Here is a 14,287-nt window from a genome sequence, read left to right on the forward strand (position 1 = left end):
CGTAAGGACCCGTCTGGTGGAATCTGGAGCTTGTTACTCAACACTGGTTCTGTTACTGGTTCTGTTTTATCATCTTTTGACTTCCAGTGTCTTTTTGTGTAATCGTTTGTCATCTCTCAGTAATCGACCCAACCACGTGTGTGTGTCTGTGTTGTGCAGCTCATGTCGACTTGGAGAATCTGTAATATTGAACGTTTAAATGAAATTTAAATCTTTCTAATCCAGAACATCACACGTGTGTCTCTCAGTTAGAAAGTACACACAGAGGAAGTTGTGTGTCTGCTGCACTTCTGACAACAAGTCAGACCTGACTCATGTGTGTGATACTTGAGTAAATGTACTCCGTTACTCTCAGCACAATTTGACTTGTGACCGTGACACAGCCCCCCAACACGCACGCACGCACAAACACACACAATCAGACTTGGCTGTGCGAGCAGCAACTTTATTCAACGTGCGTGTGTGTGCGTGAGAGAGAAAGCTCACCTGTGCTGTCACACCGCAGCCTCCGCACCGTGTGCACGTTCCTCTTGGACTCCATTAGTTTCTCACACTCAAGAGACCACGTGGGTCGCTGCTCGTCACCCCCCCGCCCCGCACACACACACACACACACACACACTACAGCTTCTCTGCTCTGGACCCCCAGGATCTACTCCCCCCCCCCTCCGCCGGACCGATGTGCTCCATGTGTTCATATGTTTCCGCTCCCAAACACACACAGGGCTTACATAACAGAGTGTGTTTGTGTGTGTGTGACAGAGTGCGTGTGTTTGTGATATAGAGTGTGTACGAGGGGTGTGTGCGTGTGAAGCGAGGGGGGGGGGGGGGGAGGGTGCTCATTCATCAATGAGAACGATCAGCTGTTGCGTCACGGGTGTACGCACGCGCACACAGTCTCTCCCTCAGATGACAGAACATGAGGAACTATGTGTGTGTGTGTGTTTGTGTGTGTGTGTGTGTGTGTGTGTGTTCTCCGTGTGTCGCTGTCACTCACCGTGTGGCCGCTGGAACCGGAGCGCCCTCCCCGCGCCCCCCCTCAGCTCGGCTCCGTCTTGCGTAACCGCCGGTCCGTTCATCCTGCGGATCTGTTCCTGGTGTGTGCGTGTGTGTGTCTCTGTGTGAGTTCGTGTCTCTCTCTGTGTGTGTGTGTGTGTGTGTGTGTGTGTGTGTGTGTGTGTGTGTGTGTTTCATGTATGTTCCGGTTGTGTGTCCGTGCCTCTCGCGATGTTCGCTCCGCAGAAACACACTGTCCTGAAATGTTCAGTGTTCCTGCTCCGTCCGACGCCTCGTTCAGTTCCGTCTGCCACACACACACACACACTGACACACACACACACTGACACACACGCACTAACACGCACTGTGTGGAGCGAGTTCTTCAGGTTCCATTAGCAGCCAGTCTGTGTGTGTCCGCCCCTCCCTCCTCCTCCTCCTCCTCCTCCGGAGCAGAAGCAGCATCACTGATGCTCAGTGCGCGTTCACGTCACAACAACACTTTAAAGAGATAGTTCACTGAAAATACAGGATTCTGTCCACTGTGCGGTGACACACACACACACACACACACACACACACACACACACACACACTGTACTTGTGGTGAGGATGCTCATTGAACGAATCCCTCCTCCAGCCCCTCAGCTGAACTTTGACCCCCACAGCTAAAGGCCTGACCCTAAACCAAGTCTTTATTAAGTGAGGACAGAAGGTTGTGTGTCTGCAGGGACTTTAATCAAAATGGTCCTCACGAGTATAGAAGCACAGACACAGGAAGCAGCAGCAGCCGGGTGTGTTAGCGTAGTCCATGTTTATTAGTCTGGGTTAGTTAGTCGACACAGAGCACGATGCAACAAGCAGGTACAACACAGCTCGATATTGCAGTACACCCCTCCCCATCAACCCCCCTACATGTGTGTGCGTGTTTGTGTGTGTGTGGGGTCGAACTCCACCTCTCCTACACACACACACACACACACACATACATCACATACATCACAGCAGCCCCCCCCCCCCACCTCTGTAATCTCCCTGCTGAATCCTGTGATACTGATTTCATCCCGACTGATAATAGCACAGTAGTTGTTATCATGAGCAGTATTGTTATTATTTATATCTCAATTTTTTTTTTGTCTTTATGTTTTTTACAAGTTTTTATGTTGTGTTTTCTTTCCCAACGTGTTTATATGTATAAAAGAAGGCTGCAACAGAGACAGGCAGACGAACAGGGTCCAACAGCCGGGTTCAAGATGGACGACAGCTCCACTTCCTGCTGCTCCTCAAACTGAAAGATACTGTGACATCACACTGGAGGTCCGGCTGTCAATCATAATGTCTCATGACCATAAATCTGCAGTTACTGTGTCCCGTCTGCTAACATGGAGGAGGCGGGTTAAGGAGATGTTTTGTCTCCTCTCTCTTGGGAGGTGTCCTGTCGTCCATCTTTGTTTCCCGTCGTAGAAACAGTCGGCCTCAGCGTCGGAGCGGAGACGTTTAACAAGGCAACAGGTTTGTGGATTATTACGTTTAAAGATGGACGGACAGTTCTCACGTGTCCTGTCCTTCAGGACGAAGACAAACACAACAGAACAATGAAAGAAAAGCTCGACGCTCCAGAAGCTCCGAGTGTTTGGATCCATCTCCGGTGTTCAGTCCGTCCACTCAGCTCCGCCCCGGGGACACATGGGGGGGGGGGGGTTCTCACTATGGTTCTACTCTAAATGTCTCTGGGCTTCTAAACAAGGAAAACCTACGAGGAGACGATGGTGGTGGTGTGGGGGGGGGGGGGTATATGATACAAACGCTACAGGCTGGAGGCGCTGCCGTACAAAATCAAAACAGAGCAACACATATTTAAAAAAAACGTACAATTTTATCATCTTATAAAAGAAGCCATGGAAATAAAAAAATGACAATCTCGAGGTTCTATTTACATTCAGAGAACGAAACGTCAGATTCTCTCTCTCTGTCAGCTCCTCCTCTTCCTCCTCCTCTTCCTCCATCCTCCCTCCGTCCTTCAGAGGGTCCCATTGGGTTCTGCTACAGAGGACCGACCCTGTGTGTGTGTGTGATGTGTGTATATGGTATGTGTGAGTTTGTGTTTCCGTGTGTGAGGACCTTTACAAACTAAGTGGTTTTCTGTGACTTGTTGTGTTTGGATGAACAGACACCACATCTCCCTGGGGGGGGGGGGGGGGGGGGGGCTCAGTGTGGTCATGACGTTGAACATGACGCGCCAGTGGAAACAACAGAAAGACCAGTTCCTCTACTGGCTCTAATGGGAAGGAAGTCCATCAGCACTTGTAGGTGAGTTCCTGCTCATTTGGGTTGACCTCTACTGCGCCCCCTTGCTTCACAACCCGGAACTTCTCTGACCTTCTGAATCGCACCTCGTTAATCTGTCAAAAACGTTTTTACCTCGTTTTTTTGTATTTCTCGTTTTCTAGGCTTTGTGGGTTTGTCCGTGTGTTGTGTTCCGCTGCCGAGCGTCAACACAACTTCCTGCTCCTGCCTCGTGAACGGGAGGATGGAGGAGCAGGGAGGGGGAGGAGAGAGGGATGATTGACGGAAGGAGAGGAGGATCGACTGGACTCACTTAAGGCAACGGACCCCTCATCGCCGCAGGTCAGGGACGGAGAGTAAACAATCGCACACAGACACGCACAGAGTGACCGTCACTCCTTAGACTCATTAATGTGGAGTCTAACAGAAGGACTCAGAGGGTCATGCATCTTAGGTTTCAGCCGCGCACACAACACAAATCTGCCAAATCAGCCCCAGACGCATGCACACTAACTTATATACACAAAAACAACACAAGTAACTTGGAAACGACAAAGACACATTGTGGTGAAGTCTGAAGATGCGTGGAAATTAAAACTGGTGACAGACTTCAATGTTTCTACAAAGTGTTTCGACATTTTGGTCATAGATGAAAAATGAAATTATTGGTTTTACTTTTCCCTTTTCTTCATCTTCATCTTCCTCTTCATCTTCATCTTCCTCTCCTGTCCTGCACCTCTCTGTCCCTCCTCCGTTCAGGAGAGGGATCTGATTGAGCATATTTTCTGTGTGTGTGTATGTGCGTGCAAGTGCATCTACAGGTGTGTGTGTGTGTGTGTGTGTGTTTGTGTGTGTGTTTGTAAACGTGGTAGAAAAGGTGACACATCCTGTAAACAGATAAACTGTGTAAACCTGTGGAATGTACTGAGACTGTGTGTGTGTGACATTACAGGCAGTGGAGTCAGCAGCGGTGTGTCCCTCAGTGTGTGTGTGTGTGTGTGTGTGTGTGTGTGTGTGTGTGTGTGTGTCTAGGTGGGCCGGTTCAGGATGCTCGACATGGACGGAGCAAGGGGGGGAGGCGGGGCGGCTGTGACGGGGGAGGCTGGGCCGGAGCTCTCGTGTCCGGGGGGGACGGGCCCCCGGTTGCTGTACTGGCCGATGAAGGAGCCGTCCTCGTTGAACTGGATGTCCACGCTGTCTCCGTACTCGGCCAGAGAGTCCTCGCTGCCCAGCTTGCTGTCCTCGCCCAGGGACCGCTGGCTGTCCGAGCGCTTCTCGTCCCCGTCGCTGAAACAAACACAAACACAAACTGAACGTGATCCGCTGAACCGGGTTAGAAGGTTATGATGTAAAAAGAGGAACATCTGAGTCCACAAGGAGTTCCTGTCACAGCTCATGGTCAGAAGTGCAGCAGGTTTTCATTTCTCTCACACTCTCAAATCACAAAGCTGTTTGATCGAGTTCCAACATGAACGTTTTTCAAAAATCAATATGTTCTCTGAGGGATAAGTTTGAATCACAGGCTCCATCCATACAACTGACTCCTTCATGTTGTGTTGCTGGTGAAAGAATGAGACTCAGATACAGGAGGTTTACTGAACTCCTCTCCTGTTGGTGTGAGCAGGAGGAGGAGGAGGAGCAGGAGGGGAGGAGGAGGAGGAGGAGGAGGAGAAAGACTTAACCCCTTATTGCCTGAATTAATTTCCAATTATATAAACAAATTATTATTCGTGTTTTTGGCTGTCATACAGATGCTAAATTAATTGGAGATTGTTAATTTCTATATAGCATATACAGTAGATATCAAATTAAGATATGAGGCAAATTAGCGACATTAGGCATAATGGGGCATAACCTTAATTTAACAAATTTTGGTATGTAGATTATTATATTGATGCTGCTTTTGCTTGAAATTGAATAACAACATGTGTTTTCTGTACAATCATTGCTGTTTCATCATCACAGTATTTCAAATACAGCTTAATACCTCAAAATAACTTTGCTGCACAGTCCCAAGGGGCTAGTATGTATTTTCCACTCCGACCACTAGATGGCGGCAGAGTGCTTCCAATACCTTGCTTGGTATGTGTAGTATTTGCACCATCAGGCACAATCGTCACCACGGAGGCATTAAGACCGGAATGGGGTTTGAGGCGAATTTGCAACATTCGTCCTCAAGGGGTTAATGTGAGAAGAAGAGCTGCTCCTGCTTCTGAGGCAGTTGTCTTTGTAACAACAACTTCCACAAAGTCAGCGTTGTCCTACTCTCTAAATTAACTACATCTAATGACGCACACAGCACCACAGTCACTGGCACAAAGGACACACACCACATGCATGTAAGAGCAACACAAAAAGTCTTTTAATATCCTCACCTCTCCAGAGATCTGCAGGCAGACCGTTAGAGGACGAGAGACAAGTGAGATAGAAAGGAGGGAGAGCTGGGAATGACTTTATATACAGTCACTGATTCTCTTTATATACAGTCACTGATTCTCTCTATATACAGTCACTGATTCTCTCTATATACAGTCACTGATTCTCTTTATATACAGTCACTGATTCTCTTTATATACAGTCACTGATTCTCTTTATATACAGTCACTGATTCTCTCTATATACAGTCACTGATTCTCTTTATATACAGTCACTGATTCTCTTTATATACAGTCACTGATTCTCTTTATATACAGTCACTGATTCTCTCTATATACAGTCACTGATTCTCTTTATATACAGTCACTGATTCTCTTTATATACAGTCACTGATTCTCTTTATATACAGTCACTGATTCTCTTTATATACAGTCACTGATTCTCTCTATATACAGTCACTGATTCTCTCTATATACAGTCACTGATTCTCTTTATATACAGTCACTGATTCTCTCTATATACAGTCACTGATTCTCTCTATATACAGTCACTGATTCTCTTTATATAGAGTCACTGATTCTCTCTATATACAGTCACTGATTCTCTTTATATACAGTCACTGATTCTCTTTATATACAGTCACTGATTCTCTCTATATACAGTCACTGATTCTCTCTATATACAGTCACTGATTCTCTTTATATACAGTCACTGATTCTCTTTATATACAGTCACTGATCCTCTGTATATACAGTCACTGATCCTCTTTATATACAGTCACTGATCATCTTTATATACAGTCACTGATCCTCTGTATATACAGTCACTGATGGTCTATATTCATAGTTGGAGAAAACCCACCTGTATTCTCCAAAGGTCTCGTCTTTCATTGGTCGAGCTTCAGAGTCCACCTCCTTGTCTTCCTTGTCCTTCACTGTAAGAAAACAACTCAATATCAAACCCTTCACTACACAATAAGGTGTGTGTGTGTGTGTGTGTGTGTGTGTGTGTGGTTACCTGCGTACTTCCCGCCCCTGCTGCGTTTGATGAGGCAGAGGATGAGCAGGATCAGGATCAGCAGCACGATGGCGCTGACGAGTCCGATCAACCAGCCCCGAGTGGCGAAGCCAGCGGGCATCTCCGAGGGCACTGAGGGACGGAGAGAGACCAGGAAGTGATCACGGGTTCTCGTACAGGTGTGTGCACGTGACTAACATCACACGAACACGAGGGTTCTTTAGGTTCTAAAGGTTCTACTGAGCACTTACCTGGTCCGATGGTCCACCCCTCCTCCTGCCACTGAGTGACGTTCCCATGGAGGATCATGAGGTGGTACTGAGTTCCTGGTTGGAGGCCTGTCAGCGAATAGAAACCCTGCGTGGAGTTCACTAGCTCTGACTCCTCCCACTCGCCCCCACCTACATCACACACACACACACACACACACACACACACACACAACACACAAAGACACACACACACACGTAACAGGTTAGTCAAGTTGTTTTTGGTTGAAATAAGTTGGTTTGATGATGGACACGTGGTCACGTGGTCCTCTCTCCGCGTGGTGGAGTCAACCCACCGCTCTTCCTCAGGTAGCGGAAGTGGAAGCCGTGGTTCCTGTCTCTCTCTCCAGGGACCCAGCTCAGGTTGAAGGACGTGTTGTCCTGCACGATGGTGACGTTCGATGGAGGAACTGGAGGAAGAAGGAAAACCATTGGTGAAACACAAAGGACTTGATAAAGGTAATAAAAGCACTTGACTGCATCTAGACAAATAAATGTATTTTCACCTCCGTCCAGCAGGGTGGCGCCACTCAGAGTGACGGGGGGGCCGTCCCCGGTGGCGGTGCGGGCTATCACTTTGAAGGTGTAGTGGCTGCTGGGGTCCAGTTGGTCCAACACGATGTGAGTCACGTTGGGATCACTGATGAACTCCATCTGCAGAGGACTGTCTCTGCTCTCCACCTCTACAGACAGGGGGGGGGGGGGTAACAAGTCCTCCTGGTTAGAGTCCTTCATATTCTCAAAGTTTCCTGCTGAATACTTGAGATAAACTCTGGTTGTTAATAACTTCAGAGTGTTTTGAACTGATCTCAGTTCAGCTTCACTCTTCAGCTTCAGCTGGTTGTGTCTGTGACTCTCAGTCAGTTGTTCTCTCAGGAGATGGAACCCACTCAGCAGAGTCACAGAGTCACAGACGCTCAGGGAGAGAAGGAGGAAACTTTCTCCTGATTCCAACTCACACATGAATCAGTGGGAAACCTTCACTGTGCGAGTGAGGGGCAACAAAACATCTCATCTTCATCTTCACTGAACTCTGACCCACGACATCCACTTCGTCAGTGTGCTGCTGGGACACCTACTGGTACTACTGGTACTACTGGTACTATGTTTCATTTTGAGCTCTCCCCCCCCACTGGTGTTCGTTACCTTGTTGGTACTGAACCGTGTATCCCAGCAGGATCCCGTTGGTTTCGAGTGGAGGCGTCCAGAAGAGAATCAGGGATTTCTCTGTCGGGCTCTCAGACCTCAGGGATGCAGGAGGACCCGGAACTGCACGCACCCACACACACAAACATACACACACACACACACACACACACACACACACACACACACACACACACACACACACACACACACACACACAGAGGATAGTTTAGTGGAGTTGTGTGACATTTTCTTCTTCTCCATCTTCTCCCTCAGGTGGATGTTGAGATGCTTCCGACCACAGCTCAAAGGTCGGACATGTGACTGACGTACGGGATTATAAACCAATCAGGCGTCAGTCTCAGCTGTCAATCATGACGACAAATAACTAATTAAAACCAAATTTATGACAGAACCTGTCTTTGACAAACAGTTATTTCATGTTTACTTAGATTTTTTAGTTTGGTCCATGTCCCATATGCTAACATGGAGGAGGCTGGGTTTATGACCTGTACGGCAGCCAGCCACCAGGGGGAGATCGTGAGACCCACCTCCTTCTGGCGTGCTGAAGCGGTGAGGCAGCGAGTGAGGCCCCTCCCCTTTGCTGTTGAAGACGGTGATGGACAGCTCGTAGGAGGAGAACAGCTGCAGCCCCGTCACCTCCTGTGACGTCTTCAAGCCGGTGACGACCACCACTCTGCTGGCTGTGTCTCTGTCCGTCCCCCGGTCCGACCTGTCCCCTCGCTCGTCCCCATGGTGCAGTTTCCCCAGAGACCTCCGGCCCCGCCCCACCTGGGGGCCCAGCCTCCTGATGTAGATCTGACAGAGAGGAAACCAAACTGAATTCACGTGGTTCGATGCATCAGTGTAGAATCATGATTAATCCTTAGATTCACCAGATTTACATATAGAAACTAAATGTCTTGATTCTTTAAATTTAATTCATTTTGAACTGCATCATAAGAAGACACAGGTTAACTTTGCCTAATTGGTTTATAATCAATTTACACAGCGAACAAATCAAACTAAAAAGATTTGAAAAGAAATATTTTCCCAAATAGAAGGAATCGTGACAGCTCCAGTGTCATGTCTGTGCCTCACCAGAAGGGGGCGTGGTGATGTGAACTGAGGACGGCTATAGGGTTCATAGAAAACATTTGACACTTTGGAAAATTAGAGAAAGAAACTTGATTGAATTAGAAACCAAAACCAGCCGAACTAAAGATGAACTTGATAATTAAAATAATGCTCTGTTTCCACTGTTACTACTTATTATTTAAATAAAGCAATCCACCGTGGCACTGTGCAATAACCCTGGTTCTTTATAATACCCACTGTACAAATACTCCTGATGTTATATTATATTTAATTATATTATTTATATATATTATTTATTTCACCCTCACTGTACAACTGTAATACTCATACCAACATAATATTCAATATTTATCCCTGCACTTCATTTCTTTATTTTTCTTAGACCATCGCATTGTTTGTTTTGTGTTGTTATGTGTATTCTATGTAAAAACATTGAGAGCCTCTTCACCATGTCAAATTCCTTCCTTCAGTCCTTGTTCCTTGAATCCAATTAAACCTGATTCTGATTCTGACTGAATATTCCATCATGAATGAATCTGCTGAATAGTTTGTTCAAATGAAAGAATGCAGGTTGTGTTGGCACCTTGTGTCCCAGCAGCTGCCCTCGGACGCCCTGCGCCTCGCTCCACTTCACCAGGACGGTGCTGTTCATCACCGTGGACTCGATTCCTGTTGGCGCCTCCTCAGGTACTGAGAGGAAGAGGGAGAGGAAGAGGAGGCATCAAGTTTCCAGTGAGAACAACAAATCTCCATCACTTTGAATTGAAGCTGCAGCAGCACCAGGTGGGTGTGTCTCCAGTGGAGGTGAGGATGAGACGCACCGTCCTCTCCAGAGTGTCCGATCCCTGGTACCGGTTCTGGTCCGTCTCCGAGCGAGTTGACGGCCTGGACTTTGATCTCAAACGATGCGTAGGTTCCGGTGTCATTCACTGGGAACGGGGGGGCCTTGGTGTAGCTGTGGTTCCAGTGCACGCTCTTTCCCCCGGCCTGCCGCCACGACACCTTGTACTGGAAGTCCTGGCCGTAGTGGAAGCGCCTGTCCATCTCCTGCAGAGCAGACGAGGAGGTGGAACAACGGGTCTGGATACTTAGTTCAGCCAAAGTAATAATTCAACAATGTGCATGTACTGGAAAATCCAAAAACTACGATAGAACAAACCTATTCATGTTGTCAAGTATAGAATATATATTATATTATATTATAGGATCGTTGTTGGACATTCACACACAATTTATTTATTTCAATATGACAATTCTGTAAAATAAACGGATGCTGAAAAACTTAATGTCTCAAAACAACAAACAACATTAATTTTCAGTGACTCTTCTTACTGCTCAGCTGGGTGTTGTTTTGTTTGCTTGTTTAAGGTAATAAAGTTTTTAAATGTAGTTTATTTCCATCTGAAATGTGAAGTCACAGAGTTTCTTCAAGTAAAGTACAAAAGCCTCATCATTGTTTTTATAGATATAACCCAGGTCTGATGATTTTATTTTAGCTGTAAATACTCCAGAACAATACTTTATATATGTAAATATATAAAAGCAAGAAGCACTTACATCCCACGTGATGATCAGAGTCTTTGGGTCTGTGGAGTCGCTGCGGACACCAGTGGGGTTAGTGTCAGGAACTGGAGGAGGAGATACAAACTGGATTTAGCTTCTTTCAAAACAACTTGTTACGAAGAGGAAAACAGTTCCTGTGTGAAACGCTTCATTTCTCACACCTCTTTCTTACGACCAGTTAGCTTAGCTTAGCACAAAGACTGGAGACAGGGGGAAACACCTAGCCTGGCTCTCTCCAAAAACTCTAAATAAGTTACCTTTACAGTATTTATTGGGCCTTTTATTATGTTTTATTTAAATGATTGAACTCCGGGACTTGATTTAGCTTATTATTAGATATTTATTATTATGCCCTTGTTTATAAAAGTACTTTTTTTGTGATTGGTCTTTAACTGTTTCAATGGATCCTGATAAACGTGATTTTGTTCCTGTCTGTTGAACACATTCAGCTGGAGAGACATTTAAACTTCAAACTCTAAAGATGAGCTTCACATGTCATCACTTCACTCAGTTCTTGACAAACAAAAGTGCATTTTTCTCAGAAAGTTGGACAGCTTGGGTGTCGTGTGTCTGACTCACCAGCAGGTGGCGTGCTGTGGTACTCCGAGGCCCTGCTGGGGTGGCTGCGGCCGATGGCGTTGATGGCGATGACCCGGAAGCGGTAGGTGCAGTAGGGGTGGAGCTTCAGCTGCAGGTGGTTGAAGTCGGCTGGTATCTGCTGCCACTGCTCCCACTTCCACTCGCCCTCCTCTGTGTGCTGCTCCTCCCTCGCCTCCACCACGTACTCTGAAGAACAACACACGTGATACACACCTCACCCCCGCTGGAAACAGAGTGTGTCCCTGGTTATGTGTGTACTTTGTGCTACACACCTGTGATGGGGCTGTTGTGTGAGTGTCCCGGGATCCAGCTGAGTGTGAGGCTGTGGTCCTTCAAGTTGGACAGGGACAGGTCTTTGGGGGGGTCGGGTCGAGCTGAGGGTCCCAACAGAAAACTGTTAGTGTTGAACAGAGCCAGTCGCACCGGCTACACACCTGCTACACACACACAACGTTACACACAACTCACCCACGACGGTGATGGAGCCGTTGGCCTGCACGTTGTCCAGGTCGGTGATGACTTCACAGGAGTAGTGAGCCGAGTCCACTGATTGGACGTTCGTCACTTTCAAAGTTCCGTTATTGAAGAAAGTGTACCTACACACAGACACACACACACACACACAGACACACACACAGATACACAGACACACACACACACGCACACACAGACAAACACACACACACACACACACACACACACACACACACACACATACATCCAATTAATTGTGTATGTTTTTATTTCTAGGTCAACATTAAGTCAGATTTCCCTCTGGGATACATGAATATTTGTTTGATTTATGTTTGGTGGAATTCAGATTTCTTATCTTTCTTTTCATCTTCTCTTCTCCCCCCCCCACCCATCCCTTCTCTGTTCTCTAGGTCAACCCCCCCCCCCCCCCATCTTATTTAGGAGCGTGCTTCCTCAGGCTGAGAAAAAATGTGCTGGGGGTTGTGTTAAACTTATGAAGAGAAACTACCTACAGCAACATGTCCTATCTGCTAACCTGGAGGAGGCCATTAGTGAGCTGTACTGCAGCCAGCCACCAGGAGGCGATCGAGATGCTTAGACTTCACTTTAAGGTGTCAGTGGATTGATTTCACCACCAGGGGGCCCCCTGGGGTCACGAGTTAAACTGACGTGTGTGTGTGTGTGTGTGTGTGTGTGTGTGTGTGAGTGTGTTTACTTGTCGCTCTCTGACGTCTCCAGCAGCTTCTGTCCGTCTCTCTTCCAGACGATCTGGTAGTGGAGCAGCCGCGGGTCCCGGTAGAAGCCACAGTCGAGCAGAGCGCTGGTTCCTCGGAGAACACGGACGTCCTGGGGACTCGTCAGAATCACCGTGCGATCTGATGGAAACAGGAAGAAGCAGGGCAACGGTTTTGTTTAGTCTTAAACACGATATCAACACTGGGTCAGAACCTGGTTCACTCAGCTGGTCTGTGAAGGACTCTGGACTCTGGACTCTGGAGTCTGAGGGAGAACCTGCTGGTTTTGTTCTCTACTCAGCTGCTTCACCTCGTCTTCAGTTGTCAGTGTCAGTGATTCTCTCTCTAATGTTCCTTCATATCTCAGATTTTACATTCATTATGCTCTTTAAGAAGTTGACTTGTTTAACTCTTTTAAAACCATCGTCTCTCTTTGCAGGTGCATTTCAGGACTTTCCCAGTTGTGTTAGAGTCGTCGGTGACTCACTGAAAACCTCCAGCTGTGCGGTGATGGAGATGTTGGTGTGTTGGACGGAGCAGGTGTACGTTCCACTGTCCTCGTGACTGACGCCCGACAGCTCCATGGTACCGTTGGTCAGCAGGCCGACCCGAGGGTCAGACAGCAGAGGAAGTGTGTCCTCACTCTCCCTGCAGACACACACACACACACACTGGTCAGAGGCGTCATTACAGCAGCAGTGAATCGTCTCAGTCGATAGTCGTGTGAAAGAATATTAGACAGATGATCAACATCAGAACATAATATGTTAGTTTTGTGTGTGTGTGTGTGTGTGTGTCTGTGTGTATGTGTGTGTGTGTGTGTGTGTGTGTGTGTGTGTGTGTGTGTGTGTGTGTGTGTGTGTCTCTCACCATGTGACGTGTGGTCGTGGAGAGCCGAACGAGGAGCAGTGCATCTTGACGTCTTTGCCGTCAGCGACTCTGTACACGAGTCCGTCAGAGGACAGGATCTGAGGAGGCAGCTCTGAGGGACACGGAGCACATGACCATGAGACGTGTGATGATGGAGTGACATGTGTTCAACCTGTGAGTGTGTGTGTGTGTGTGTGTGTGTGTGTGTGTGTGTGTGTGTGTGTTCGTACTGACCAATGACGTAGATGTATGTGTTGAGGAGGATGGTGCCATGTTTGTTGGAGGCCTCACACTGATACACAGCGGTGTCAGCAAACACAACTTCCCTCAGCTTCAACACGCCGCCCAACACGGTGCGACGGGAGTCAGCGTCCACGTCTTCACAGTGAGAGGGGGGAGGGGGAGGGGGGGTATCAGGAGGAGAAGGGGGAGAAAGAAGAGGGGGAGGGACGAAGGAGGTGAAGAGGTTAAAAACTGACCAGAGTTTGTCAAACAGAAACTTTCACCAGCGGAAAAACAAAGGAAGCTGCAGACAAACGAGAGGAGAGGCAGCTGTTACAGCCTGTGGACACACACACACACACACACACACACACACACACACACACACACACACACACACACACACATTCTTCATCTCTTTGCTCTCTCTCTCTCTCTCTCTCTCTCTCTCTCTCTCTCTCTCTCTCTCTCTCTGTGGACATTGAGGATGTGGACTAAATGAAGGGACACATCACTGAGGTCCCACGAGAGTCTGGAGACATCTCTCCTCAGTTTCTGATGAACTTCACACATTTTAACGTTAAATCATTAATTCTTCCTCGACCCTTTGAAACCACAGTAAAGTTGAGGTGAACC

General features: G+C 47.4%; 1 protein-coding gene across 2 annotated transcripts; it reads right to left on the bottom strand.

Annotated features, from left to right (window-relative positions):
- Nucleotides 1–1,791: 1,791 nt before the first annotated feature.
- Nucleotides 1,792–13,807, bottom strand: LOC128441950 (neural cell adhesion molecule L1.1; the record flags this gene model as incomplete). Of its 2 annotated transcripts, XR_008338777.1 has the most annotated exon segments (19): nucleotides 1,792–3,984; nucleotides 4,019–4,569; nucleotides 6,520–6,592; nucleotides 6,676–6,807; nucleotides 6,927–7,076; nucleotides 7,241–7,354; nucleotides 7,451–7,627; nucleotides 8,091–8,213; nucleotides 8,642–8,909; nucleotides 9,772–9,878; nucleotides 10,010–10,235; nucleotides 10,746–10,816; nucleotides 11,331–11,537; nucleotides 11,624–11,725; nucleotides 11,820–11,947; nucleotides 12,541–12,700; nucleotides 13,047–13,207; nucleotides 13,430–13,541; nucleotides 13,664–13,807. XR_008338777.1 is itself a non-coding variant. In XM_053424081.1 (18 exon segments), coding segments are annotated over 18 exon segments (2,714 nt in total), but the record flags the coding sequence as incomplete, so codon positions are not given.
- Between the last annotated feature and the right edge of the window lie 480 nt (nucleotides 13,808–14,287).

This window comes from Pleuronectes platessa, chromosome 6 (assembly GCF_947347685.1).
Source record: "Pleuronectes platessa chromosome 6, fPlePla1.1, whole genome shotgun sequence".
In the NCBI taxonomy this organism is placed as follows: domain Eukaryota; kingdom Metazoa; phylum Chordata; class Actinopteri; order Pleuronectiformes; family Pleuronectidae; genus Pleuronectes; species Pleuronectes platessa.